The sequence below is a fragment of the Podarcis bocagei genome (assembly GCF_964188305.1).
Source record: "Podarcis bocagei genome assembly, chromosome: 3".
In the NCBI taxonomy this organism is placed as follows: Eukaryota; Metazoa; Chordata; class Lepidosauria; order Squamata; family Lacertidae; genus Podarcis; species Podarcis bocagei.
Window position 1 is genome coordinate 89,659,149 of NC_138127.1, and position 25,258 is coordinate 89,684,406.

Sequence of the window (25,258 nt, forward strand, 5' to 3'; positions counted from 1 at the left end):
TTCATTCGAGTCAACGCTGCATCGCACATAGCCTCGTTATAACTGCATTCCCTTTTATGGTGAATTATTGCCTCCTTTCACTCTACTTTCTACAACATACAAGCCAGCGTCTGGAACCTTAAAAAACACACCTTTAAAAACATTTCTTTCAGTGCTTTTAAGTAGCACTTTTCCTGGAGGGAGAGGAGGGAGAATCTGCTGGAAAGATAGCACGTCCAGACAGATAACGTGCCTGAGCTTTCTTTTTGTATATAAATTAATAATAATAATTTTAAAATATCCTACCCAATGATTTAGTTCATGAACTGATTTGTTTATTATTATTATTTTAAAAAGCAACCACCAAGAATCCACTGACGAACACTGCGAAGTTATTCTTCAGGATCCAATCTGACATATTTCTGTGAACTTTTCGATGGGGTAATTGCAAAAGGCAGCGAGAGCCGCTTCTAGCGCAGATCGCTTTCGCCGAAACGGTTCTCTCTCTCTTTAATTATAAAAGTGTTCAACTTCACGTCGGACACGAGCAGCCAGCCAGCCAAACCGACCATCAAGCACCCAAACGAGGCATTTCGGCCAGGACACACTGATTAGAGAATCCCGAATCTGAATTTTAAACTCGCTTGAGCTCCCTTGCGGATAGACCAGTTGGCACAGTAACAGCTGTGAAATACACATATTAAATTAAACCGCCCTCTGGAATCGTGGGGCCGCCATCTTCGGAGCTGACACGCCACCAAATATTGTTTTGAAATGCCGAAGCGTTTTGAATGGCGAATTCCTGGGGGTGAGGAAAAGATCTCCATTAAGCACCGCGAGAAGCTAATAAGCTAATCTTATGCATGTTTACTCGGAAGTAAATCCGATCATTGAGGCTTAGCACGCAAACCTACGCACACACCCGGGAACAAGTCCAATTGAATTCAGTGGGGGGTTACTTCTGAGTAGGTATGTGTAGGAGTGCATCCTTACCCTCAGGTAAATGAGCACAGGGTTGCAGGAAGGAGGCACTGTCGTCTCAAGATCTCCGCAGGACAATTGATAGGGATCGGGAACCTGTGGCTCACCAGCTGTTAAGACTCCAACACCAATCATCCGTGGCCACTGGCCTTGCTGACTGGGACTGATAGGAACGGGAGGCCAACCACTTTTGCAAAGCTACGGACTCCCCATCCTTGTAATATTATCCTCTAACCGGCAGTGAGAGATTTTACTTTCTTGGGCTCCATGATCACTGCAGATGGTGACAGCAGTCACGAAATTAAAAGACGCCTGCTTCTTGGGAGAAAAGCAATGACAAAGCTAGACAGCATATTAAAAAGCAGAGACATCACCTTGCCAACAAAGGTCCATATAGTTAAAGCCATGGTTTCCCCAGTAGTGATGTATGGAAGTGAGAGCTGGACCATAAAGAAGGCTGATCGCCGATGAATTGATGCTTTTGAATTATGGTGCTGGAGGAGACTCTGGAGAGTCCCATGGACTGCAAGAAGATCAAACCTCTCCATTCTGAAGGAAATCAGCCCTGAGTGCTCACTGGAAGGACAGATCGTGAAGCTGAGGCTCCAATACTTTGGCCACCTCATGAGAAGAGAAGACTCCCTGGAAAAGACCCTGATGTTGGGAAAGATTGAGGCCACAAGGAGAAGGGGACGACAGAGGACGAGATGGTTGGACAGTGTTCTAGAAGCTACCAGCATGAGTTTGACCAAACTGCGGGAGGCAGTGGAAGACAGGAGCCACTAGTCGGACAGGACTAAACAACAACCGTCAAGTGTCCTCATTTGGGTGGCAAAACCGAAGATGCCCTTTTCATTCGTGCCAGCTGACAGGGGTGCCAACTTGAATAAAATGGGGGGCATGTAAGCCCTATCCTGCATGATCGATCACAAGGCATGGCACACGTACACAATTTCAATGGCAATGCCCATCAACTTTGGGGGTCCCGGGCCCCTCACATATTTTATTGGGTGGCGGCCGAAGGGACCTCAGCCCCTAGGAGTGGGCTCATACGCCAGCTGTAGTTGGACTACAACTCCCATCATCCTTGACCACTGGTCCTGTTAGCAAGGGATGATGGGAGTTGTATTCCAACTGGAGACACACGTTTGAGAAACACTGGATGGAGGACTCCTAATCATAGCTGTTAATGTTTCCCTTTTTAAAAGGGAAATTCCATTATTCCGAATAGGATTCCTCGCAAGAAAAGGGAAAAGATGACAGCTATGCTCTTAATCCGCATTAGGGTTTGGAAATATAGAAATGGAGTGGCAGTAGTAGTCACTATCCCGATTTAATGAATCCCGAGGAGAAGTAAACCTAACATTTTAATCTGTTGGGTAGCATGAGCTAGACTGGATGACCTCTGGATACTCTGACCTGCAAGCGAGATGCTGGTGTTTTGCCGCGTTTTGGCCCTGCGTGATCTCTCCACCGCCAAATGCGTCCGAATTCCACCTTGTCCTCAAAGGCACCGAGCAAGACACCGGCATCGATTTCTTCTGCAATCCACCCAAAGGAACACGGAGATCCTCTGCAAAGCCGGAATGCCCTTCCCTGTCCCGTGTATAAAACGATTCTGCTCCCGACACCCATGAAAGGAAAGGAAACGGAGAAGAGTCCCTGTTGAAGGAGGGGCGATTGCCTCCAAACATTGCCGCTTCACATCTTTAGCCAGGTCTCCTAGGTGACGACTGCGCCGCTTTGGTGAGCTCGGATGCGGAGCTTGTGATTATTATCTGATTACAGTATGTGCACTATTACGTGCTCCTCTCTCAAAACCACCGGTACTGCTGGTTGTACGCGCGGATTGGGTACAAGAATGGTCTACTTACAAGCCGTTTACTTTATGAGGAATTTACGGAAGGTCTGAGGCTTCATCATCAGCTTTAGTGAGTGGAAAAAATACGATTCATTCAGGGGTGCCCCCTTGAATAAAATATTGGAGGGGGGCAGGAAAGCCCCGCCCCGCATAACCGATCACATGACGCGGTGCATGCACAACCATTTGAATGGTAATGGCCATCAGATGGGGGGGGGGCTGGCCCCCTCAAATATTCGTCCTATGGCCCCTATGGATCTATTAAACAGACTAACGTCAAAGGCACAACCCCCTTTGCATTATTTTTTTAAACCAGAAAGCTGACTTCTGCTTGGAAGGATGCTATTAAAGGATATTGACTTACTTAAAAACAAGTGCTTTGCAGTTTGTGTCTTGTTTGTTTGTCTGTTCTGTTGTTGTTTGCTACTTAATCTCGAGTAAATCCAAAGGGTGGATTGCAGCCTTAGAGGCTCAGCCTGCACTATACTGTACTGTACATTTAAAGCAGCATCGCCCCACTTTAAGCAATTATGGCTTCCCCCAAAGGATCCTGGGAGCTGTAGTTTGTTAAGCGTGCCGAGAGTTCTTAGGACAGCCCCTCGTCTTCACCCCGCTGAGCTACAATTCTCAGAGTGGTTTAACAGTCAATTCCTCATCCCAGGGCACTCTGAAAACTAGCTGTGGGGTGGGAATAGGGGGTTCTCCTAAGAACTCTCAGCTTCCTTAACAAACTACAACTCCCAGGATTCTTTGAGGGATGTCATGGCTGTTTAAAGCCACATGACACTGCTTTAAATGTATTGTACCGATGAGGTCTCGTCTACTTTTAACGGGGAATCTAAACCACTTTCCCCTACTGAAATGACCTCCCTGTCGGAGAGGCAACCTCAGTTCCCGTCACTGCATTGGCCCCCAGCTGACCTTCGCTTCTTTCCCTGTCCTCTCCTTACCTTGTACTTGTTAGGTTGAGAAGCAGACACTTCCTTCATTATTCCCTCTGCTCCTGATGTTCAGGCTGTGAGTGCCGTTCATTATGTAGTAAATAAAAATAAATAAATGCATTATCCACGCGCAGGTGGGACCCCACGTCTGGCTTGAGCGTGTGGGGGGATGCACGGGTTTTGCAGAAGGGCAAGAAGAATGAGTATTATGGAGGGGAAACAGAGGGTGTCCACTCGAAAACACCTGGACGAGGGCTCGGCATGTTCAGGGGCTACGAAAGCTGGGGAGGGGCCGCAGAAAACGGGAGGGGGGAGCGTCAGTGGAGTCAGCTGGCTCGAAACCTGAGCAAGGATCACTCCGCAATATAAAGTTTGGTTACAAGTCCAGCTACTCTCAAGCAATAACAGAATTTACAGTGGCCAATAAACAGATATTCCAAAAGAGATTCTAACTTTTCTTTTTTTAAAAAAAAATCAAGCTTGATTATGAGCAGAAAGATAATCCCAGTATGATTAGCACGCCTCCATAATGAAATAAGCAGAAAGGGTTCTCGTTCACACGTGCATTTTTTATCAGCAAGCAACGTGCAAAAACGAATCCCTGCTTGTGAGCAGAGACTGAGCTCCACAGAACCGAGTTCCCACGTTGCCCGGTATAAGGTCCCAACAGGACGTTCAGCTGTGGGTCATCTAATGGTTAATCACATGCGCGTGTGTAAAAGTTGACAAGAAGCCCATATACATTGTCAGTTGCCCTCGCATAATTCTTAGACTTTTTGCGTTTCTGACAGTACCTAACGGACCCTAAATTGATGTGACGTTGTAGGCGCTTAAAGGGCACGTCTAGTTACAAGCTTGAAACAGTTGGACAGTCTTCTCAGGGCATCCTGGGTGAGGAGGGGGACACCTGTGCCCTCCCAGATGGCGTTGAACTACAGCTGCCATAGTGCCTGACCATTACTCATGCTGGCGAGGGATGATGGGAACTGGAGCCAACAACTTCTGGAGGCCACAAATGTCTCCCCCTGCCCTTCTCCCCACACATGTAGAGAAACCCCACCGCAAGGCTTCCTCGTGCTCCTTTCCTCTCAAAATCCTGTCCACCTACCGACATGACTGCACCGGGAAGTTCAGTAGGTACTGAAGAAACCTGATACAATGTCACAACATAGCCATCACTTCTACTCATGGGATGAAGGGTGTTGGGATCATAGATGTAGTATTTCTGCATCACCATCTACCAAGGTGACGGTGGTGGAAGGAGAGATACTTACACTTCAGCTCACCTGTTCCCTTCTCGCATCTTTGCGCTTGAGGTGTTGGAACCTGATGTGAATTATTGTGCTTCAAGAGTTGGAGAACAAGAAACAAAGTTCATGAGATGATATTCCCTCCCTTCAGAAGTTACGGAGATAAAGAACTACACAACTTTTAGAAGACATCTGAAGGCAGCTTGTATTGGGAAGCTTTTAATGCTGGATATTTTATATATATAAGCCACCCAGATTGGCTGAGGAAACCCAGCCAAATGGGCGGGGTATAAATATCATGATGATGATGATGATGATGATGTAGTGGAGCAGGGACAACCACCACCGCTCCTTTCACAGCAGGGGGGGGGGAGTCCAGCCAGATGGGCGGGGTATAAATAATAAATTATTATTATTTCTTGGGGTGCGATTTGCCAATCCTTTGCATGCCAAACAAGCTAGGCAAATAAGCTAAGCAGAGAGGCTGCGTTATTAGCAGAGAGGTTAAGTCTTAAAACTGTCTCTCTTACTTTGACAGATTCCAGGCTCCCTAGACTACGACCAAGCTAATAATGTTCAACAGGTAGTGCGCAAGCTTCAGAGACCACCAGAGATCTTCCTTAGGCTGGATATTAAGGAAAGTGAGAGCGGGAAGTGACTATCCCCAAAAGCCGGTGTTGAAACCATAATTCTGTATTACTAAAAGAACAACAACAACTTTAAAAAACGATGTTGCTGCATCGTCTCAGAAGGGGCGTGGCTAAAGGAGCTGTCACAAAGAGCTCCCTTACTTCAGAATCTAGCCCTAGACCTAAGAGAGGATTCCGTGCTCCTACCAGGCTGCATCTCCCAGGATTCCTTGCGGGGGCAGAGCAAGTCTGTTAGGGCCAGAAACAGGAAATAACAGAGCTAGAATTGACTAGCAGAAGCAGTGAAACGTACAAAGAACTCATTCTCTCAGGGACATTACTTGGAGGAGCGGGGAGAATCCAATCCTCTGCCTCTCCCCACCCTTTGCAAATGAAAATCAGGCGTAGTGTGATCAACCGATGTGATGTGTGATGGTCTTTAACCTTTGGGTAGATGTGTAGCAAACAATATACACCCCCCCAGCTTCCTCTCAATCCTGCGCTAGGAGAGATCCCTTTTAAAACACACAAACACACACACCATTTTTCTTCCCTCAGCCGCGCTTCCTTTTCTACTGCACTGCCATCGCTTCCCTGCAACTCAATTCCCTCCTGTCCAACCATCTTTCTGCGTGTCCTTTCCCCTCTCCCCATCACTGCTGATTGTGCAAAGTGTACAGGTTGGAAGAACCCCCTCCCCCCCCAAAAAACCCCCAAAACAACGGCCCTCAAAACACCGCAACCGCAGAGATGCAGCTAAACAGATTACCAAGAGTGAAATCCAGCAAAACGTTTATTGCAAGAGGTGGTTGGGTAGGTTGGGGGTAATGTTGTAAAATCGTGTGTTTACAACAGTAGACGCAACATAATGGATTTAACGTGCCGCACACGTCTGTGGTCTGCAGCCCGCCTATCAGATCCCGCAAAACCCTCCTTCCCCAAACTCTTCTCTTCTAAACTTTTGGATCCTCTGAAAGAGTCTGCGGGACGCCACCTTTCCTGGGTTCCATCTGTATCTTCTCTGCATCTCTCACACATTTCTTCTTCTTTGCTAAACAGGTAAATTTCTCTTCCCCTCTCCCGCTCCAGTCCACCCCTATTTCCCCAAATCTCCGGGCCCAACATAGGAAGCTGCCTTATACCGAGTTGGACAACTGGTCCATCTAGCCCACTATTGTCTACACTGACTGCCAGCAGCTCTCCAGGGTTTCCGACGAAGACTCTCCTTGTTCTACCCGGAGATGCAGATATTGAACTTGGGTCCTTCTGCATGCATGACATATGCGCTACCACTGAACAAGGGCCCTTCTCTCCAACCACTGCGGCTGCTGCCTGTATCCAACTGCATCTTTCTAAATCAACTCAATCATGTCCCTAACACAACCGGTACTTTCTTCACTTTATCGTACCCCACACCGCAACAGTTTCTGAGTTCTTCGGGAGCTTCACACCACGCCACAATAAGCGATAGAGTCTCTTCTTTTCAAAGTGTGTGTGGGGGGGGACTTTCGCTCTCTTCCTCTTCTCAAGGAGGACTAGGAACTTGAGGAGTAGAAGTGGGATATGGGAAAACGCGCTGGTAAATAGATGGGAGAGAGAAATGATAGCTGTCAACTTAATACTCCAACATTCAGTTTTTAAGGCTAGTTCAGGTGATTGGTTTTTTCTTTTTGTTTGTTTTACGAGTTTAGTTCAAGGATTGGTTAGGCAATAAATGAAGGAAACGGGCAGGTCCCGCCTAATTATTATTCCTGAACACGGGGTCAGAGAGGAGAGCTCTCCAGGAAAGCTTCAGTTTCTTACTTGTAGTAAACCACAAGCGTCCACTTACACTGCCTACTGTCAAGACATCCCTGAAGATTTAGGGAAATGTATTTTTCGACTGTGGCACAATTGTCAGCTTGGATACCTTCGCCGCCTTTTGAAATTCTCGTTCCCAGCAGAAGCTCCTTGAGAAAAGGCTGTGTGTGTGTGTGTGTGTGTGTGTGTGTGTGTGTGTGTGTGTGTGTGTGTGTGAATCCGTGACAGTTAAACCGGTTCCGGTTCATAGTGCAGACACGTATGCAATTATAACCAAAAGGGGGAAACGCGCCGGTTAAAAAGAAACCCAGGATCCCTTTGCACAGTAGGCTGGATTTCTCGATTTTATTATAAAATAGAAGCAGAAATATTATTATTTTTTCCAAATACCGTATTCACATAATATAAACAATACAGAGAAGTTGAGGGGGCCTCGCTGGCGCGTGATAACTTTCCTTGGGTTTCGATGAGCAGCAATGGCTTATTATAATATACACATATAGATAGGTAGAGATAGAGATATAACGCCTGCTCTTGGCCCTGTTATGATTTGAATGGGTGCCGTGGGCTCCAAGCGGGTCAGAGTCCGGGCCTGGCGCACAAGCCCGGACAATTCCGCACATTATCCTGGGTGGCCCCGCAGACTCCGAAGGGGAAGGAATAGAGGGGAATATTATTATTATGAATAAAAATATTATTAATAATAAGGGTGATATAGGCTATCTCAATGTTAAATGTGCAAAACGCTGTACAGTCTTTATCCTCACAAACAGCCCTGCGAGGTAGTTCGCCTTTGTTCCCATTTTACAGATGAGGGAACTGAAGCTGAAGAGCGCCCACTGAGTCGAGGAGCTCAACCCAGATCTCCTGGCTTCCAAGTCCAACTCTGGAGCCACTGGATCGACTTGAAGGCAAGTTCTGTGGCTTAAGCGATTTGTGGATCGCACCTTGCTTGTCCTTCACACCTAAAGAATGGCTTAAGGGAGGGGGGACCACACGAAGAAGACGAAATAAGTCCCTCCCCTTCCCCACTTTCTTTGCCTAGCATCAGCTACAAAGGAGAAGAATAAGGGCTGGGATTCATAGCTGTAAATTTTCCCCTTTTCTTGCGAGGAATCCTATTCGGAATAAGGAAATTTCCCTTAAAAAATGGGAAAAGTCGACAGCTATGCTGGGGTTGCCTATACGGCAGCTGGCAGCTACTACAGCGCTGGAATTTCAGCTGCTACTCTCTTACCAGCCTTCGGATCCAGCCCCACAATGCAACGTGCATTCTGCCATTCTCAAGCTATGGTAGCCCTTTACAATCAACAGAGTTGCTAGGCTGGAGTCCGATCCAAAAATCTGGGGCGGGGTGGGGTGGGGGTTGAGGGGAGAAGGCTCCCGTTTGGAAAGAAGCCCCCCTGGTTTCAGCCAGACATTATTCCCGACCACGTTGTTTCCCAAGATTCAGAAGCAGGACAAACCGGATGGGATGGAGTTGCCAACTTCGCAAGCAGCATCCGCGCTCGATTAATAGGCCTTCCCTCCACCCTCTGCGGCTTCAGATGCGGAAACGAGGAGGGCCAATGGCTTTAGAGATGGTTTTGAAAGGGGATTAGAACTACGTAACTGGGTGGACAATAGATGTACCAATCTAGAGGTCGCCAGCCGTGATGGCAATGGAAGCTTCCGGTCAGAGGCAGCGGACGCCTCTCTGAAGACCATGTTGCCGGAGAGCAATTGGCATTCAGAATGGGGTTCAGAACTGGGGAGTGGGGCAACTCTCTGCTTCCCAGAGGCCTCTGGTTGTCCATGGAGGAGAAGAGGGTGCTGCTGGTGCTTGGTGGACCTTTTGGTCTCTTCAAGGCCTACAAAGCTTCACTTGTTGCTGATCAGGGTTCAAGCGCAGCTCCAGAGGCCGGCTGAGAAGTTGGCAACCCCCAAACTGGACCTGATAAACTCCCATAGAGAGTGTGGAGGCTGAAGCTGCCAGCCACGTCCCTTCCTCTCCCAAGTGAGGGGCTGCCCTGACCTCCTTTGCTCCCCTTCCACCATCCCCACCCCTGCAAAACCATACACACCACAACAACTCCTAAGGAAGAGTCCACCAGCTTCGCCAAACCCTCTTAAGACTTGCCAGGGTCTTGAGGTTACAAGTACCTTCCCCAAAAGTCATTAGTCAGCCGACCAAGCATTGATCCAAAGCCAGACAACGGATCCGTGTGAAGGAGCTTGCTATCCCTTTCAATGTTTCAGGTAATAGGTATGAGTGTTTTGTTTCTTTAAAAAAAGAAATAATAATAAAAAGCCGAGTGGGAAGCATGGATTCAAGGGACATCATGGGTGCCACGAACGTCTTAAGAGCCCAGGTCGACCAGGTTGGAGGACATGGAGTTGAGGATGGAGTCTTGCAAACTGTGGTGGTGCAGAGGGTCCGCGCTGGGTACAGGAATGGCACTAGGACCCTGGGGGTGGCCCAAGCTGTGGAGCGGCTGCAAGCCTGGGTTCGAATTAAGCAGTAAAGCCGGGCTGGACGAAGAGTGATCCGGCGTCCCCGAGGGCGTTTTCTCGTCTTCGGAGCTGCCCAAAACCGCCTTGTTGCCGTTCAGGGAGGAGGAAAGCGGGTTGTGGCCGTTGGAACTGGAATTCTCGTTGTTTTCCCTAGAAGGGAGAAAAGGAAAAAAGAGAGAAAATTAGGCTGTAAAAGGGGACCAGTCCCTTCCCTTCCCGCCCACCCTTCATGCAGATGGTATCGACCGGATTGAACGCATGGTTCCCTGAAGCAAGTCCCGCTTGAGTCCGTGACCCAAGCACCGAGTCCAACCACAGGCATATATTTTCTCAGAAGTAAGTTCTGTTGCAATCAATGGGACTTGCAGCGCAGTCCACGGCAGGACCCACCCATCCATGGTGAGGCAATCGCCTCGGGCAGCAGGATCCACAGGGGCAGTAGATCCCAATGTAGATCTTTATTCCCTCCTTGCTCCTGATATATTCACTCATCCTTTCGTCCCTGGCAGGACGAGGGGGCACTATTTTGTGGTTCACCTCAGGTGCCAAAATGTCCTGGGCCAGCACTAATCCATGGCCCATGTATTGTTTTTAATATTCAGTTGGAAGCCACCCAGAGTGGCTGGGAAAACCCAGCCAGATAGGCTGGGTATAAATAATAGATGATGATGATGATGATGATGATGATGATGATGATGATGATGATGATATAAAGCACATGCCCTCCAAAGAACTGTAGCTTATCCTTCACAGAGTTATGGTTGTTAGTAAGGTAAAAGGTAAAGGACTCCTGGACAGTTAAGTCCAGTCAAAGGTGACTATGGGGTGCAGTGCTAATTTTGCTTTCAGGCTAAGGGAGTCGCTGTTTGTCCCCAAACAGCTTTCCAGGTCATGTGGCCAGCATGACTAAACCGCTTCTGGTGCAACGAGACACCATGACGGAAGCCAGAGTGCACGGAAATGCCTTTTATGTTCCTGCCACAGCAGTACCTATTTATCTACTTACACTGGCGTGCTTTCGAACTGCTAGGTTGGCAGAAGCTGGGACAGAGCAACAGGAGCTCATCCCTATGGCGCAGATTCGAACTGCTGAGCTTCTGATCAGCAAGCCCAAGTAGCTCAGTGGTTTAGACCACAGCACCACCCACGTCCCTACGGTTGTTAGAGCGCTTAAGAAACTACAGTTCTCAGGATTCTTTGGGTGGGTGCTTTAAATGTGTGGTGTGTACACAGCTGGAAGTCCTATTAAATTCAGTGGGTCTTACTCCAAGGTAAGGGGTTAGAATTGCAGCCCTACTCCCTAGGAAGGGTTAGAGAGCTCTAATGCATTTCAGACTTCAACCATTCTAGATAAGCTTCTGGGGAAGGAAGTCCCCTTGAAATCACTGGAGAGTGAATGAACGTGGAAAGAGTTGGGTTGCACATCTGTCACTGACGAAGATGCTGATTCCATTTCTCCCTTTGGATCCTGAAACCTGACATCGTTGAGAGAAAGGGCCAAACCTCTGTGGTAGAGCATAAATGCACTTACCTGGACTCAACCACACACCTAGGGTTATTGTGAGAATAACATGGGAAAGGGGAAGAATCATAATCTATACAACTCCATGCAACACAGCCAGATAGGCGGGGTATAAATAATAAAATTGTTGTTGTTGTTGTTCACTATGACCTACTGAAGGGCTCAGTAGTAGAGCATACAGGTAGGTAAAAAAAAAGTAAAAGACCCCGGACGGTTAAGTCCAGACAAAGGTGACTATGGGGCTGCGGCGCTCATCTCACTTTGTCTTGCATTTGTCCACAGACAGCTTTCTGGGTCATGTGGCCAGCATGACTAAACCACTTCTGGTGCAACGGAACACCATGACAGAAACTGAAATGCTGTTTACCTTCCCGCCAGAGCGGTACCTATTTATCTGCTTGCACTGGTGTGCTTTTGAACTGCTAGGTTGGCAGAAGTTGGGACAGAACAACAGGATCTCACCCCATCACACAGATTTGAACCGCCGACCTTCCGATCAGCAAGCCCAGGAGGCTCAGTGGTTTAGACCACAGTGCCATCCAGTCCCAGGTTCATCCTCAGACACATCCAGATAGGTTTGGCAAAGTCTTCTGCCTGAAAACTCTGGATAGTTGCTGATAGTCAGTGTTGACAATACTGATCTAGAGCTTCCTATGTTTCTGTGCTATATTACAGTTTCTCCCCCCAAAAAATGACTCAAAAGTTAAGTTTGTGTTCTTCCTACTACTCAAAATTTGGATTTTAGCTTATTTCATTCCCCTTTTTAAACTTTAGAATCACATGGTACAATTTCCCACAATCTGCAACCCACTGAGACATATTTAAGTGTGTTTCATCCCATTGAATGCTCATTGGATACACAGTCTTTGGAACCCAGGTTTAAATCCCCATTGACCTAGGTCTTCAGAATAGGCACCTCATATAATTATAGTACTATACCAGGAACCAAGGTATGAGAACCTGCAGGCATGTCCAAAGTCCATTTCAGGGGCCTAATCCAGCCTGCCAGTCGATTTAACCTGTGGCAGTATATGTCCTGGGGCAAAACCCCCCAAAAAGCTCGGTGGCGCTGTGGGTTAAACCACAGAGCCTAGGACTTGCCGATTAGAAGGTCGGCGGTTCGAATCCCCGCGACAGGGTGAGCTCCCATTGTTCGGTCCCAGCTCCTGCCAACCTAGCAGTTCAAAAGCATGTCAAAGTACAAGGAGATAAATAGGTACTGCTCCGGTGGGAAGGTAAACGGTGTTTCCGTGCACTGCTCTGGTTTGCCAGAAGCGGCTTAGTCATGCTGGCCACATGACCCTGTACGCCGGCTCCCTCGGCCAATAAAGCGAGATGAGCATCACAACCCCAGAGTCGGCCACAACTGGACCTAATGGTCAGGGGTCCCTTTACCTTTACCTTCAATCCTAAAAGAAAGCTCAACAACTTTGGTCGGCCCTCACAAATGTTCACTTCATCAAATCTGGCCCTCTTTGAAAAACGTTTGGGCATCCCTGCGGAAATCTTAATCTCTCCTGGGCAGCCTTCAGTTAGCCACTGTCTCTCAGACTCCACCTACCTACCAGGATTGTTGTGAGGATAACAAACGGATCCAATGCATTTTAATCTTTACTCAAAAGTCAGCTCTCAGGGTATTGTCCTTATTTCAGCCGACTGGCTTCCTGCTAGCTGCACACTTACTGGAAAATATGTTTCGTGGAGCTGAGCTGCACAACTGCTACCCTAAGGGCAGTTATGCCTTGAAGTGCACAGTCAATTCAGAGCAACCACGCTTGAGATGTGGGTGTGAAATCACCACTCTGATCTCCTTTGAGAGTATGAAAAGGTGTGATACACATCTCCAGTTTAGAGGAGAAGATGGGATTGCAGCAATTTTAAGGACATTCTGGTGAGAAACAAATCCCCCAATTAGGGGTTCCAGGAAACCCCTTCCCCAGCCAGTGGTGTTGTGGGGGGCATGGTCACAGGCACAAAATTCTGAGGGGGCACAACCAGGCACCCCATGTAGGCATCGGCTTCCACAGGGACCCACACCTCACCCTGGCCAAGATGGAAGCTCAGGTCTACTTTGCAACCAACAACAAGGTCTAGGTAACAATTGTTTTCTTCTTTGATGGGGCTGTTCCACCTTCACAACATCTGTGCTGCTGACTCTCGTACTTTTGTTGAAAAGCATACAACAAAAAAATTAATCAGTTTGAGTCATGCAACTCAAATTGGATTTACTAGGCCCAATTTTTTTAAGCAACATGGAGAAAAGTCACTTCTGGGGTCCCTCCAGGATTAGGTGTTTTGAAGCTTTATTAGTTTCATAGCATAGTATATCCACCCCTGACAGTAATACCTCAAGGGCTGGCTCTCCCCATGTGAACCGATCTGGACCCTGTGATATCACCCGAGGCCCTCCCTTGTGTACCTCCTCCACAAGAGATCTGTAGGGTGGCCACACGAGCATAGGCCTTTTGTATGGTGGAATGCTCTCCTAGCATCTCGGTTACATATCTTTAGGCACCAGGCAAAAACATTCCTCTAATCCCAGGCTAATTAAACAAGTGATGGCCTGTTTGTGGGGGGTATTGATTTTGCATGTTACTATGATATGCATTTTTGTGTATTTATATTGTAAACTGCCGTGTAATCATTGAGAGGTATAGAAATTTAATTATCATCAACAACAACATTTTCATATTTGCAGGCATGATTACTCTGATTTGCTTTTTTCTCTTTTGCTCTAGTTCTATAGGGTATTTTAAATCGTTACATTCTTTCTGTTTGTCACATATTCTATGTGTGTTTCTAAAACAGACCACTGAAGAATGCAGAATTGTTTAGTTATGTTAAGGTTGATTTGATTAAAGAATAGTAAACTATAGTGACTGTATCACCAGATTTTTTCATTTGCTTGTTATAAAGTTTTTTCATATAACTAATTCATACTTTTCTGTTTTGTGGCATTTTTTATCATTGGATCCCAATTTGTTTTAGTTTTTTATTTAAAACATTATATACTGGTATATATCTATAAACACAAAGGGGTCTCGATTGGTAGTGAGCAATTTGTATGACTCCAAGACCACCACTCCTATTCCAGCTACCTCCTGCTAGAAACACTCAGGTTCTTTCCATCCCCGCTGTGGTGCCCACAGAGCAGAACTGTGGGGGCCAAAGTCCAGGTAATTATCATATAAAGAGAGCCCCACCCTCAATAGTCAGAGCTTTGGCTGTCTAGATGCTGCTGACGCCCAACTCCCATCAGCCAGCAGGGCACCTGGACAAGGATGAAGGGAGTTGTAGTCTAACCTTCCCGGAACTGCAACACAAACATTTCTTTTCTTTTCTCAACTCACTGGGGCCTCTAGGATCTCAGCCTACGCCCTATTCCCTAGGCAGGAAATCTTGGGTGCAGCCATCTTCACCAGACCGCTCATTGCGCGCAATGCTTTGCGCATACTAACTTCCCATCCAAGGTGTCACATCCTGAAGCAGTCGCGTAAAGGCGCGAAAAGAGAGAGTTTGGCGTCCCCTTCGGGGATAGCACGTTTGGAAATAATGCCCCACTGATTTAGAATCGAGATGGCAATTATCTGACTTCTGCTTTAACCAGCTGTGGATGGGGAGGAGGAAAATAAAATTCGGGCTTCCACAGCCTCTGCCTGCCCTGCAACCCCCCAGGGCCTCGTTGAGTCGATCTCGGGTCTTGTAAACAGTTTGCGGCCGGCTCAGTAAAAAAGTGTGGTCTGATAAAAACGTTCCTCTCCTCCCTCTCTCTCCTGCAGAGATTAGGAAGCCTTTGGAGGGTGGGAGAAGCGGACGCGTTAGCACTTCAGTCCTCGGCCCAGAAAGGAAAAGCAGCGCATTCTGACAGCCGTTTGCTCCGGCTAAATCTAACATCGCAAATACGGGAATGGAAAAAATAAATCTGCGTTGGGGTCCCTTCCTCAGATCTTGGCTGGGACTAAACCCTTTTCCTCCCCGTCCATTCTGAAGCTCGAATGTGTGTGTCTATATATATATTGAAATACATCCCAACCTACAGTAGCAAACGAGAGGCATTTTATTTTTTTGAATCAGGAGCGGAAATGCCCTCCTTGGCTCGTGGCACGCAAATATTTCCTTCATCCGGCAACACCTCGGTGGCTACACACACTACTGGGGCCGGAGGAGGGGAGCGGAATTGGCTTCACTTGCCCTTGGTTTCCCAACAAATAAGACCGCGATCCTAAACCCGCTTATTTGAGCTCCATCGGAAGCGGGAAGGAAGCGAGGAGAAAATATCTACCACTAAATAAGTATGCTGGCGTCATTTCGATGGAATCCGACTGCCAGGTAAACACGTTTAGGTTTGCAACCTAACACTTCGATGCTAAATTGCGCGATCCTAAATCCGTTGACTCAGAAGTACACCCCACCGCATTTCAAGAGAACTTTTTTTAGTAAGGGAGTTTAGGGTAGCGGCTGCAGTTTCTGAGAGGCTGGATTAAGTGCGAAAGCCACCGAGTTCCGATAAAGTTTGTTTAACAGAAGGAGATCGCTGTAAGGGAGTTTATTTGAAATAAATCAACAACCAGCCCCGATGATCGGCATGCGCGTTTGCTCAGAAGACGCTCCTGCGGAATTCACTGAGACTAAGCGTGCGCAAGACTGCCGCCGAAGAGTCTTGTGGCAACTGGAAGACTCGCAGTTCGCTTTTTCTGCAGCGTGGATAGGAGAGAGCCTGTTTCCTTGGACGCAGGAAGCGGACGAATCGTCTTTACGCTGGACACTCCACGCCATCTAAGTAGCAGCTTCTCCGCGGCCGAAAATTAAGCCACCATAAAATAGTTAGGCTCCCAGGTGCCACAAGTCTCGGAAAGAAGCGGAGGAGGGTCGTCTTCTAGAATTGAGAACCAAAAGCGGCTTCCTTGTTAGGGCAGAAAAGCGCCCCATCGAGGCTCCGCTAATACTTTATCTGAAATCCTGCACTGTGCTGTAGTTTTATCTGGTAGATTCTTAGCCCTAACAATTCAGTGGTATCACTAGCTCGTTAGGCTACTCCTCCAACGCTAACCACCCTGAACGCATCCAAGGCCTGGAGAATATACTTTTTCCTCCTATTTCTGCCGCAAGCCATTTTGCGGAAACCATCCCATTTTCACGAAGCGATGCAGTTCAGAGGGTTTTGGGGTCTCTCCCACCCCCGCACGGCTTCCTTTGCAACAAATGCATTTTAACCCCTTTCTTCAGAATTGCTGCCCCTCGATTTGGAAAAACGACCGAGCCCTGCAAGCACCCACCCCACCCACCCAAGTCAACGGGGCTGCTGGGTTATGTGGATAGGTTGTGGGCCGCGTGTAAATATGTAGCATGCTGACCTTCTCCTTGGCAACATATTATCTTTAAATTGGGTTTTCCCGTTGCGATTCAGATCTTTTCACATGCATTAGATCGCTAATCCTGTAAGGCAGGTCACTACATTATCATTTCCATTTTACAGATTTGGGGGGTATGGATGGGTGAGGACTGAGATATATTGGTTTGCCTAAGACCAGCCAAATCCTATCGGGGAACTCCCAGGACTAGGCTCAAACCCACCGCTGTTAGGCTACGATCTATGCCTATTTACCTTGGAGCAAGCCACACTGCACCCGATGGTGTTTACTTCGGAGTAGACATGAGCCGAAACCTGCTGTTAAGCACTATCATGCGCCGGCCTTTCTTCACTTAAATGCAGATAAAGGATTAAACAATGCACCTGGACGCATTTTGTATTGTACCTGGATATTTCAGAATACATAGGACACGCCTCTTGAAACATTATTTAATAAAGCTACGCGTTTATATAAATGTAACCCTTTAAAAGCTCGGTTTAAAACTCAAGATACATCCAAGCGTTTAAGCAGACTTGTTTCCAGTCAATGAGGAGACGTCGACTCAAATCCAAGCGCGTTCGGGCTGCAATCCTGTTCACACTCGCGTGGGGAGACAGTTCCCACTGAATTCAATAGCTCTTACCACTGAGCAGACACATACAGGACGGCGCTGTTCATAAAGCACATGCGGGAGATTCAGTTTGGATGATGCGCAGCCTAATTATTTAAGAAAGCGGCACACCACTCCTAAGCAAAGTTTCGCAACAATCAGCAGTAATTGCTAATTGACAATAATTGCTGCCAATCTTAACTACCTTTATTTGCAAGCAAGACCTACTGTTCACCACATAAGAACGCAAGACGAGCCTGCAGGATCAGGCCAAAGGCCCATGTAATCCAGGATCGGGTTCTCACAGTGGCCAACCAGATGCCTATGGGAAACCAGGGAGCAGAACATGAGCACAGGAGTAACTCCCTGCTGCCAAGAACTGCGGAGGTAGAGCATAACCATTGTGGCTGGTAGCCCTCTCCACCAAATCTCCTTTTAAAGCCATCCAAGTTGGTGGGTCATCTCTGCCCCCCGGGGAAGTGAATCACTCCCATAGGATTGTCTGTGCGCTGCGTGAAGATGTGCTTTCCTTGATCTGTCCCAAATCTCCCAAAATTCAGCTTCATTGGATGTCAACCAGTTCCAGTTATGAGAGATTATTATTATTATTATTACTGGTTTATCCGCTTTCTTCATGCCATATGTAATTTTTTTAAAAGACGAACTCTGATCTCATGGCATGGTTTTGGTATTTTAATGTCTACTTTGATTTCATAAAATCATAGAAGGGACCCCGAGGATCATCAAGTCCAACCCCCTGCTATGCAGGAATAGGCAGCGGTCCCGTACCAGGATCGAACCAGCAACCTTTGCATTGTGAGCACCATGCTCTAACCAACTGAGCTATCCAGGTATGATGTTTTCTGGTTGCATGCTGTGAACACAGATGGTTCGGAATAAAAGTACAACTAGCTAATAAATAAAATGTGTACTCGGAGGTAAGTCCCGTCCAGGTCAGGATAGCTAACTCCCGGGGTAAGTGCCCAAAAGAAGGCTGCCTTACCTTCGGTCCAGTATATCTGAAGGAGCGTCTCCACCCCCATCGTTCTGCCCGGACACTGAGGTCCAGCTCCGAGGGCCTTCTGGCGGTTCCCTCACTGCGAGAGGCCAAGTTACAGGGAACCAGGCAGAGGGCCTTCTCGGTAGTGGCGCCTGCCCTGTGGAACGCCCTCCCATCAGATGTCAAAGCGATAAACAACTACCTGACATTCAGAAGGCATCTGAAGGCAGCCCTGTTCAGGGAAGTTTTTAATATGTGACATTTTAGTGTATTTTTCATCTTTGTTGGAAGCCACCCAGAGTGGCTGGGGAAACCCAGCCAGATGGGCGGGGTACAAATAATAAATTATTATTATTATTATTATTATTATTATTACTCCCAAGTAAGCCTTCACTCTTAAACACCTTCCATAGAGAGTTAATCTCACACTGAACCCAGTGGGACTGAGTCTTCTTAAAGACTGGTTTAAAATTGGGCTGTAAAATCATATTATCCCCACTGGCTGCAGCGGAATTAACTCTAGGACTGTCATCCTAAGCGTCACTTGTAATGATGGGAACGTTCTCTTCCAGGTAAAGGAAAATACGTTAATGCCTGACATCAGCCTTCGCCAGTCCGGTGCCTTCCAGATGTTGTTGGATTATAACTCTCAGCCAGGACTGCGCAAGCATTGCATCTGGTGGGCACCAGGTTGAGGAAGGTTGTTAGCAGTCTCCATAGATAACCCAGTGGCGGAGGGCTTAATGCCCTGTGATCACACCTATAAGCGCGCAGCGTTACTCAGCTGGGAATCAAACTGCAGACGTCCAGGCGAAGCTAAACCTATAGCTATGGGCATGGTAGGGTGGTATTGGGGAAAGGGGACATTTGTCCCATTTTCATCTGGAAAAACGGAGATCGCTCGGTAAGGGGGACCACCCTGCTTGTGGGACGCTGCCGTCTCTTAAGGAGGATTCAGTATCCTGTTCAAGATGCTAATTCTCTTCCACCTCAGCGAGAGAGAGCGCCTATGATGTGCTCCTCCGATTAGCAATAAATGGGCATCTTTCATCTCACCAACCCTAGACTGGGCAGGCGATTCTCTCCGCTTTCCACCCGCGGGAGAAAATAAGCTTATGTCCACTAAGCGAAATGGATGGAGGCCGCGAACCGAGTCGAGTCAAACCGCCAGCCTTGAACTCCGCTGGGCTACTTTACCTGAGCCATTAACAGTTTCAAAATGTGTGTGTTTTCCACTGAGGCAGCAGCGTTATGAGAGTTAAGTCGCAAGGACTTAGAAGTCAGAGGGACTTATTTTCGACAGGGGGCAACGGATCTAGGATCGGGTTAAACGTTCTGCGCAGAACGTCTAGCCCGATCCTAGACCTATTGACCCCCATCGAAAATAAGCGCACAAGTACTTGTCTTGTCCCGGACTTAAATTCCTCTCGGACCTCTAGATTGAACAGCTACCAGTTACTCATATAAACATAATATTTGGGGGAAACTGCCTTCAAGGACACTGGCGTGCACGCGTTGCAGGCACCAGAAGCGCATTTTCTGCAGAAAGCGACTCTGGGAAAGAGATGTCACCTTTAGCAGGTTCTAGTAAAATCAAGCTACTGGTTAGACGCTTTGGGAGACGGAGTTGCCCGGCGGCGGTGGTTTGGGGTGAGAATAAACTGCATTTTAATTCACAGAGGTTTACTAACAGCTGTCAGATTTGCAACCTGTCTCTCAGACAAGTGCCGAACGCCCCAAAGGCCGCTTATTCATTAGAAAGGGCCAGTGGCGTAGCGTGGGTTGTCAGCACCCGGGGCAAGGCAAGTAATTTGCGCCCCCTAACCCGTGGATTTGCGCCCCCTAACCCTAACCCCCAGATGTTGCGCCCGGTGCGGCCGGCCCCCCCTGCACCCCCCACGCTACGCCACTGGAAAGGGCAGAGCCCCCTGTCCCTAGATACCCGCGTAAAATGGCGATCCTCTTCCCAGTCAAGACCAGCAAAGGTAGATATTCTCAGAATTTGGACCCACGCAGTGACAAACGCGCGCTGCAGGAAGCTCCTTTCAACTCCGCGGGGCGGAAAGGATTGTCCCGCAGCTCGGAGCCCCTCAGGCAGAATCTGCCTAAGAGAAACTAGCGACTTTTTTTTTTTTTTTTTTTTTTTTTTTGCAACAGGTCGGTGCATAAATGATGAAAACAGACGACTTGGATTCAAAGCGATTTTCAGCCCTGTTAAAGACAGCAGGGATTGAAATCACCTTGGCGCTTGGGTTTCAAGTACGCAGGAATTTGGATTTAAACCTTACGCCACCCCCGCTTCCCAAATGTTCGGGATCGTGGTGCTAATTTCGAATAAAAGCTGCGATCCCATCAATGCACGCACTTATTGGGGAGTAAGCCCGGTGGTGGGGTGCCTCCCGGTGAAGGCACGCATGGGCTCCGACTGCCTTTGGGTGGCCCTTATTGGACCTCCAGACGAAGTTCACTTTTGCATGCAAAATCCAGCCGGCCACCTCTAAAGTGGAACCCAGATTCTCCGGCGAATCTTCCAAGAGAGTGGTTTCTGGATGGCCGCCTCAGAGTACAGTAGAAGGGAGAGAGAGCGCCGGTCCAACCAGATGCTTTATTAGGCCCACATGTGGGTGGAAGCAGAGGGAGTCGCGACTATGTTTTGGATTTTCTACCAACGCTAGCTCACCAGAAAATACCTTTGAACTCACTTATGGCGCAGGAGGGTGCCAAAAGTGAATTCAGCCGGCCCGCGGAAGGCTTGCACATCAAAGGTGCGCGTCCCGGTCCTCCCGGTATTCGGCTGCTTGGCTCTTTCACACGTGTTAATTGTACAAGGGCTGACACTTGCCCTCTCTGGCTGTGTGAGTTGTGTGATTGGGTTTCGAAATTGCTGCGAGCTTTCTGTTGCGAGGAATTAGATTGTGCTTTTTCGGCTCACCCGTCCTTCTAGACCCGTTAACTGGCCTCCGTATTTGTTTTTAAAGCCATATTATATTCCCCATTTCAGGCCGGTTTAACAAGGTTCTGGAGTTATTTTCCGTCGGCTCCCCTAACCCAGTTTCTAAATATGTTTTTTTTTTGGGGGGGGACCCTCTCAAGTTAGTTAGTTACACAATGGGAGATTAGGGAAAGTGCCTCTCAGCAAAACAAGAGACTCCCTCGAAATCAGAGGGGATGACTGCTCGGCCAAAGAGTTTAGGGTCGCGGTGCGCGGATGCAACGTACAAGCGTCCGCTCGGGAGCACTGACAGCCCCACGGCTTCACAAGAGAATTTACTGAGAAATCCCTCCTGTTCGATGGGACCCATGTCCCGGTACGAACTACAAGGGAAGGATGAGAAGACGCTAGTAGCGGTGGGTGGCCTTCCGAAACTCCAAACAACCACCCACTTACTCCAGAGTAGTACTATCTGAGTTGCTAGGCTATCACCACAACGTGGGCTTCATTAATCCGCCGACAGAGCTAACAATACCGTGGCGGCTCGGGTGCTGCTGGCAAGTCCACGTTAAACAGGCTTCCTATAATGCGTTTAAGGCCTAAGCTAGCAGTGCCCAACTTTTCGGCTCTTCTCTCTGGCGTCGAGATTCTATTCGATTCTGTCTCAATGTGGTTCAGTGCCTGCAGCCTTCAGAATCCCTTTGGAGCCAGTTCGGTTCGCTTTCCACCACTAATTTCATATCCCCTTGAAACAGGATGGGTAAACCTTTACGGGTTTGTATACGAGGCTGATTTACTCAGGGAGAGAATCCATGCTGTTAGGAGCAGCCCAACTGCGTGTGTATTTATTTACTCAGAGTTAAGGCCCCCAGGTCGGACTGATCCGATTCAGCCATAGGGCCGCAATTTCGGACCTGTGCTACCATCGAAAAGCTGCCCATTTATTCTAGGATAGCCCTCTCTTAACGCCAATTCGTTGCTCCTTAAGAGTCAGCTACTGAACAACTATTTCCATCTCGGAAGATAGTTTCATAAGAGGAATTAAAACATAATGCAACATCCGCCGATTTTTCTTCTAGATCATAGTGTTCTGACTTATACGAACACTCTCGTGTTCACAGCTTATTAGTAATTGATGGGACGCGTTTGCATTGATTAATATGAAATTATTATAGCATATTTCTGTCCCACGGTTCATTATTATCCTTCCATCTACTATCTGGAATCTACCCCATCCCTCTTACTCTCACTGAAGCAATGGAATGAAAGGGAACTTGTATCCGGATAGATAAGCAGCTACTTTAACGTGAACGGAAACTCCTGAGATTTATTTCCCTTGAAAATGTGCAGTTTCTGAATGTGGAGTACGTCTGTGTGTTCCTGGCCCAACGCATTTTGAAAACCCTGGCTTTCTCTTCAGCTGGTATCCTAAGTGAATTCAAAGGCTTGTCAAAGTGAGAAAGAGATTTACAGCTGGCCGCAGGAAACGTGTTAATTGTGATCATCACCAAGGGTTAAAATCACTGATGATTGTGGCTTTAGCCACACACTCACCGGCCCCAGGGGCAAAGAAGTTCGCTTTTATAGAGTTGGGGGCCTACTGGGACCATTCTACAAGCAAGCAGCTTTTTCCAACAGTGCTGCGCGAAGTTACTTACTACCTTTCCTCCACTTTAAACTACTACACTGGTGTGGAGTCCCATCGTAAAGAGTAGAACTGCCGGCAACAGCGCGGAAACTCGGGCTGCGTAGGAAGAATTTAACTCATGCAGCTCAATCCCACACGCTGGAAGCTGAGGAGCACCGATTCGAATGCGACTTACACCCAGGTAAGTGAATTTAGGATTGCAGCTTTTAATTTTGATTCCCACCAGGAGTTCGTGTGTTCGGGATGGGGTATTAAACGTGGTTAGTTTTGCTGGCGAGGAAGGACCTGATGGTCTTGTAAAGTGTTCAGGTGTATTTGTTCAATATGCATTAGAGATATTTACTAGCAGAATTAATATCTCCCCCTTTTTTAGTATTGTTTGAGTGCTTTCTTCCTTTACGGAGAAGCGGCTCACTCAACACGTCTCTGTTACATAAATATGTAGCCAAGATTGCAGTCCAACACTGATTCATTAACGTATTCCCTATTTCATTCAATGGCACTTACTTCCCAGTAGATAAGGATGGGGCCGCGAAGTAAATTAAAGTTGAGAAAACTACATATATTTTCCCGGGAAGCGGAAAAGAGTTAGTCAGAATAGGAAATTGGCCTGATTGTGAAAAGGAACGAAGGAAGATCCAGCTTTCTCCTGTTCCATTTACTTTAAAACTCTGTTCCAGTTCTTCCAAATCAAGTTTTCAGAGGAAGTGGCCTGGGAGAGAAGCCGAAGCAAAGCGATTTAGCTTTGGCGGGGCAACCCAGTGTTGCTCTCGAGTAAAACTAGTTCCTTGGGGGGCGGGCGCAGGGAGTCAACTGGTTGGGATCTGTGTGTTCCTGCTTTTCCGATAGCATTATATGAAAGAAACGGCGAAAAGTTAAGATTGTTGTTTTACAAAGGGAATAAAGCGCCACGTTCTCGTTTCCTTGCCATCTCCCTTCACCTTTCCCTGCCTTAGGTGAACCTCAAGGCCGGTGGCGCTTTCCCCCGCGGCCTGATCCTCTGCGCGTTTACTCGGGAGCAAGTGCTCGCTAAATTCAAGGCTGTTTACGCGACAAAAGCGCCTTTGTGCGCGTCTCAGCGCCGCGCAGTTTGGCCTGGAGTGGTTAAGCAAACCTAGGAAGAGTCCGGCACCCCACCGCCCCTCCCCTGGTCCCCAAATCAGAAATCTTTTTCAGCTGGGGATGGGGGTCGAAAGAGGGAGCCAGGAGGAAGTACTTACTCGTACCTTTCTTTGGCCTCGGCCGCCCGGTCCCTCTGCCTCCGGTTCTTGAACCAGTTGCTGACTTGGGTGGTGGTCAGCCCGGTGGCTTCGGCCAGCTCCCTCTTCTCCCGAGGGGACGGGTAAGGGTTGTGCGCGTACCATTCCCGCAGCACGCTGCGGCTCTTCTCCTTGAAGCAGTAGCTGGTCTCCTCGCCGTCCCAGATGGAGCGGGGCAAGGGGAACTTGCGGCGGACCCGGTACTTGCCGACCGCCCCTAGGGGTCGCCCCCGCAGCTTCTCGGCCTCGATGTAGTGCGCCTTGAGCCACAGTTGCTGCAGCTTGGGGTGGTTGTGCGCCGAGAACTGGTGGCTCTCCAGGATCTTGTAGAGCTCGCGGAAGTTGCCCCGGTGGAAAGCCACCACGGCCTTGGCCTTCAGCACGCTCTCGTTCTTGTGCAGGTGCTCGCAAGCCGGCAGCGACCACAGGAAGCGGCCCAGCCTCTCGATGTTGCCACCTTGCTGGAGAACCTCGCAGACGCACGCCACTTGCTCCTGGGTGAAGCCAAACGTGGGCAGCATGGACATGGTGGCGGGCGCCCGGGAGAGGCCCTGCTCCTCCTGCCACCGCCGCCTCTTAGCGCATCTGCCCTGGCCGAAAGGGGGCAGCCACTCCGGGTGGGTGGGTGGGTGGGGGGCGACGCGGCCAAGCGCCCCGCAGGCACCGCCTGGGGGGCAGAACTGGCGGCGGCGGGTCGTGCGGGGGAGGGGGGTGTCCGGGACGCGCGCGCGCGACAGCCGGCACCAATGGAGAGAGGGCTTCGCAAGGGGCCAGCCAACCACAGAGCGCCGGGGCTAACTTACTTACAAATGGAGCCCTCGGGCTTAGGTCAGCGCTGGCGGGGCCGCTGCGCCGGCGCCCATGGAGCTTAGAGAATCTTCGCGCGCGGGGGAGGATCAAAGGCAGAGCGAGGCGAGCGCTCACTTTCACCTCTTCTCGCTTGCTCTGCTCCTGCCTCTTCGGCTTTTGACCGCCCGCTTGGTTTGTAAGTCCCGGAGTTCC

General features: G+C 48.5%; 1 protein-coding gene across 2 annotated transcripts; it reads right to left on the minus strand.

The window, feature by feature from the left end:
• Positions 1–7,758: 7,758 nt before the first annotated feature.
• On the minus strand, positions 7,759–24,920 carry SIX2 (SIX homeobox 2). Of its 2 annotated transcripts, none has more exons than XM_081188809.1 (2): positions 24,224–24,920; positions 7,759–10,084 (listed from the first exon to the last, which is right to left on the minus strand). In XM_081188809.1, the coding sequence occupies exons 1-2, from the start codon at positions 24,781–24,783 to the stop codon at positions 9,781–9,783; spliced, it is 864 nt and encodes a 287-aa protein (XP_081044935.1). In that variant the 5' UTR covers positions 24,784–24,920; the 3' UTR covers positions 7,759–9,780. The 2 variants fall into 2 exon arrangements, with proteins under 2 accessions (XP_081044935.1, XP_081044934.1); XM_081188808.1 differs by having other exon boundaries at positions 24,218–24,920.
• Between the last annotated feature and the right edge of the window lie 338 nt (positions 24,921–25,258).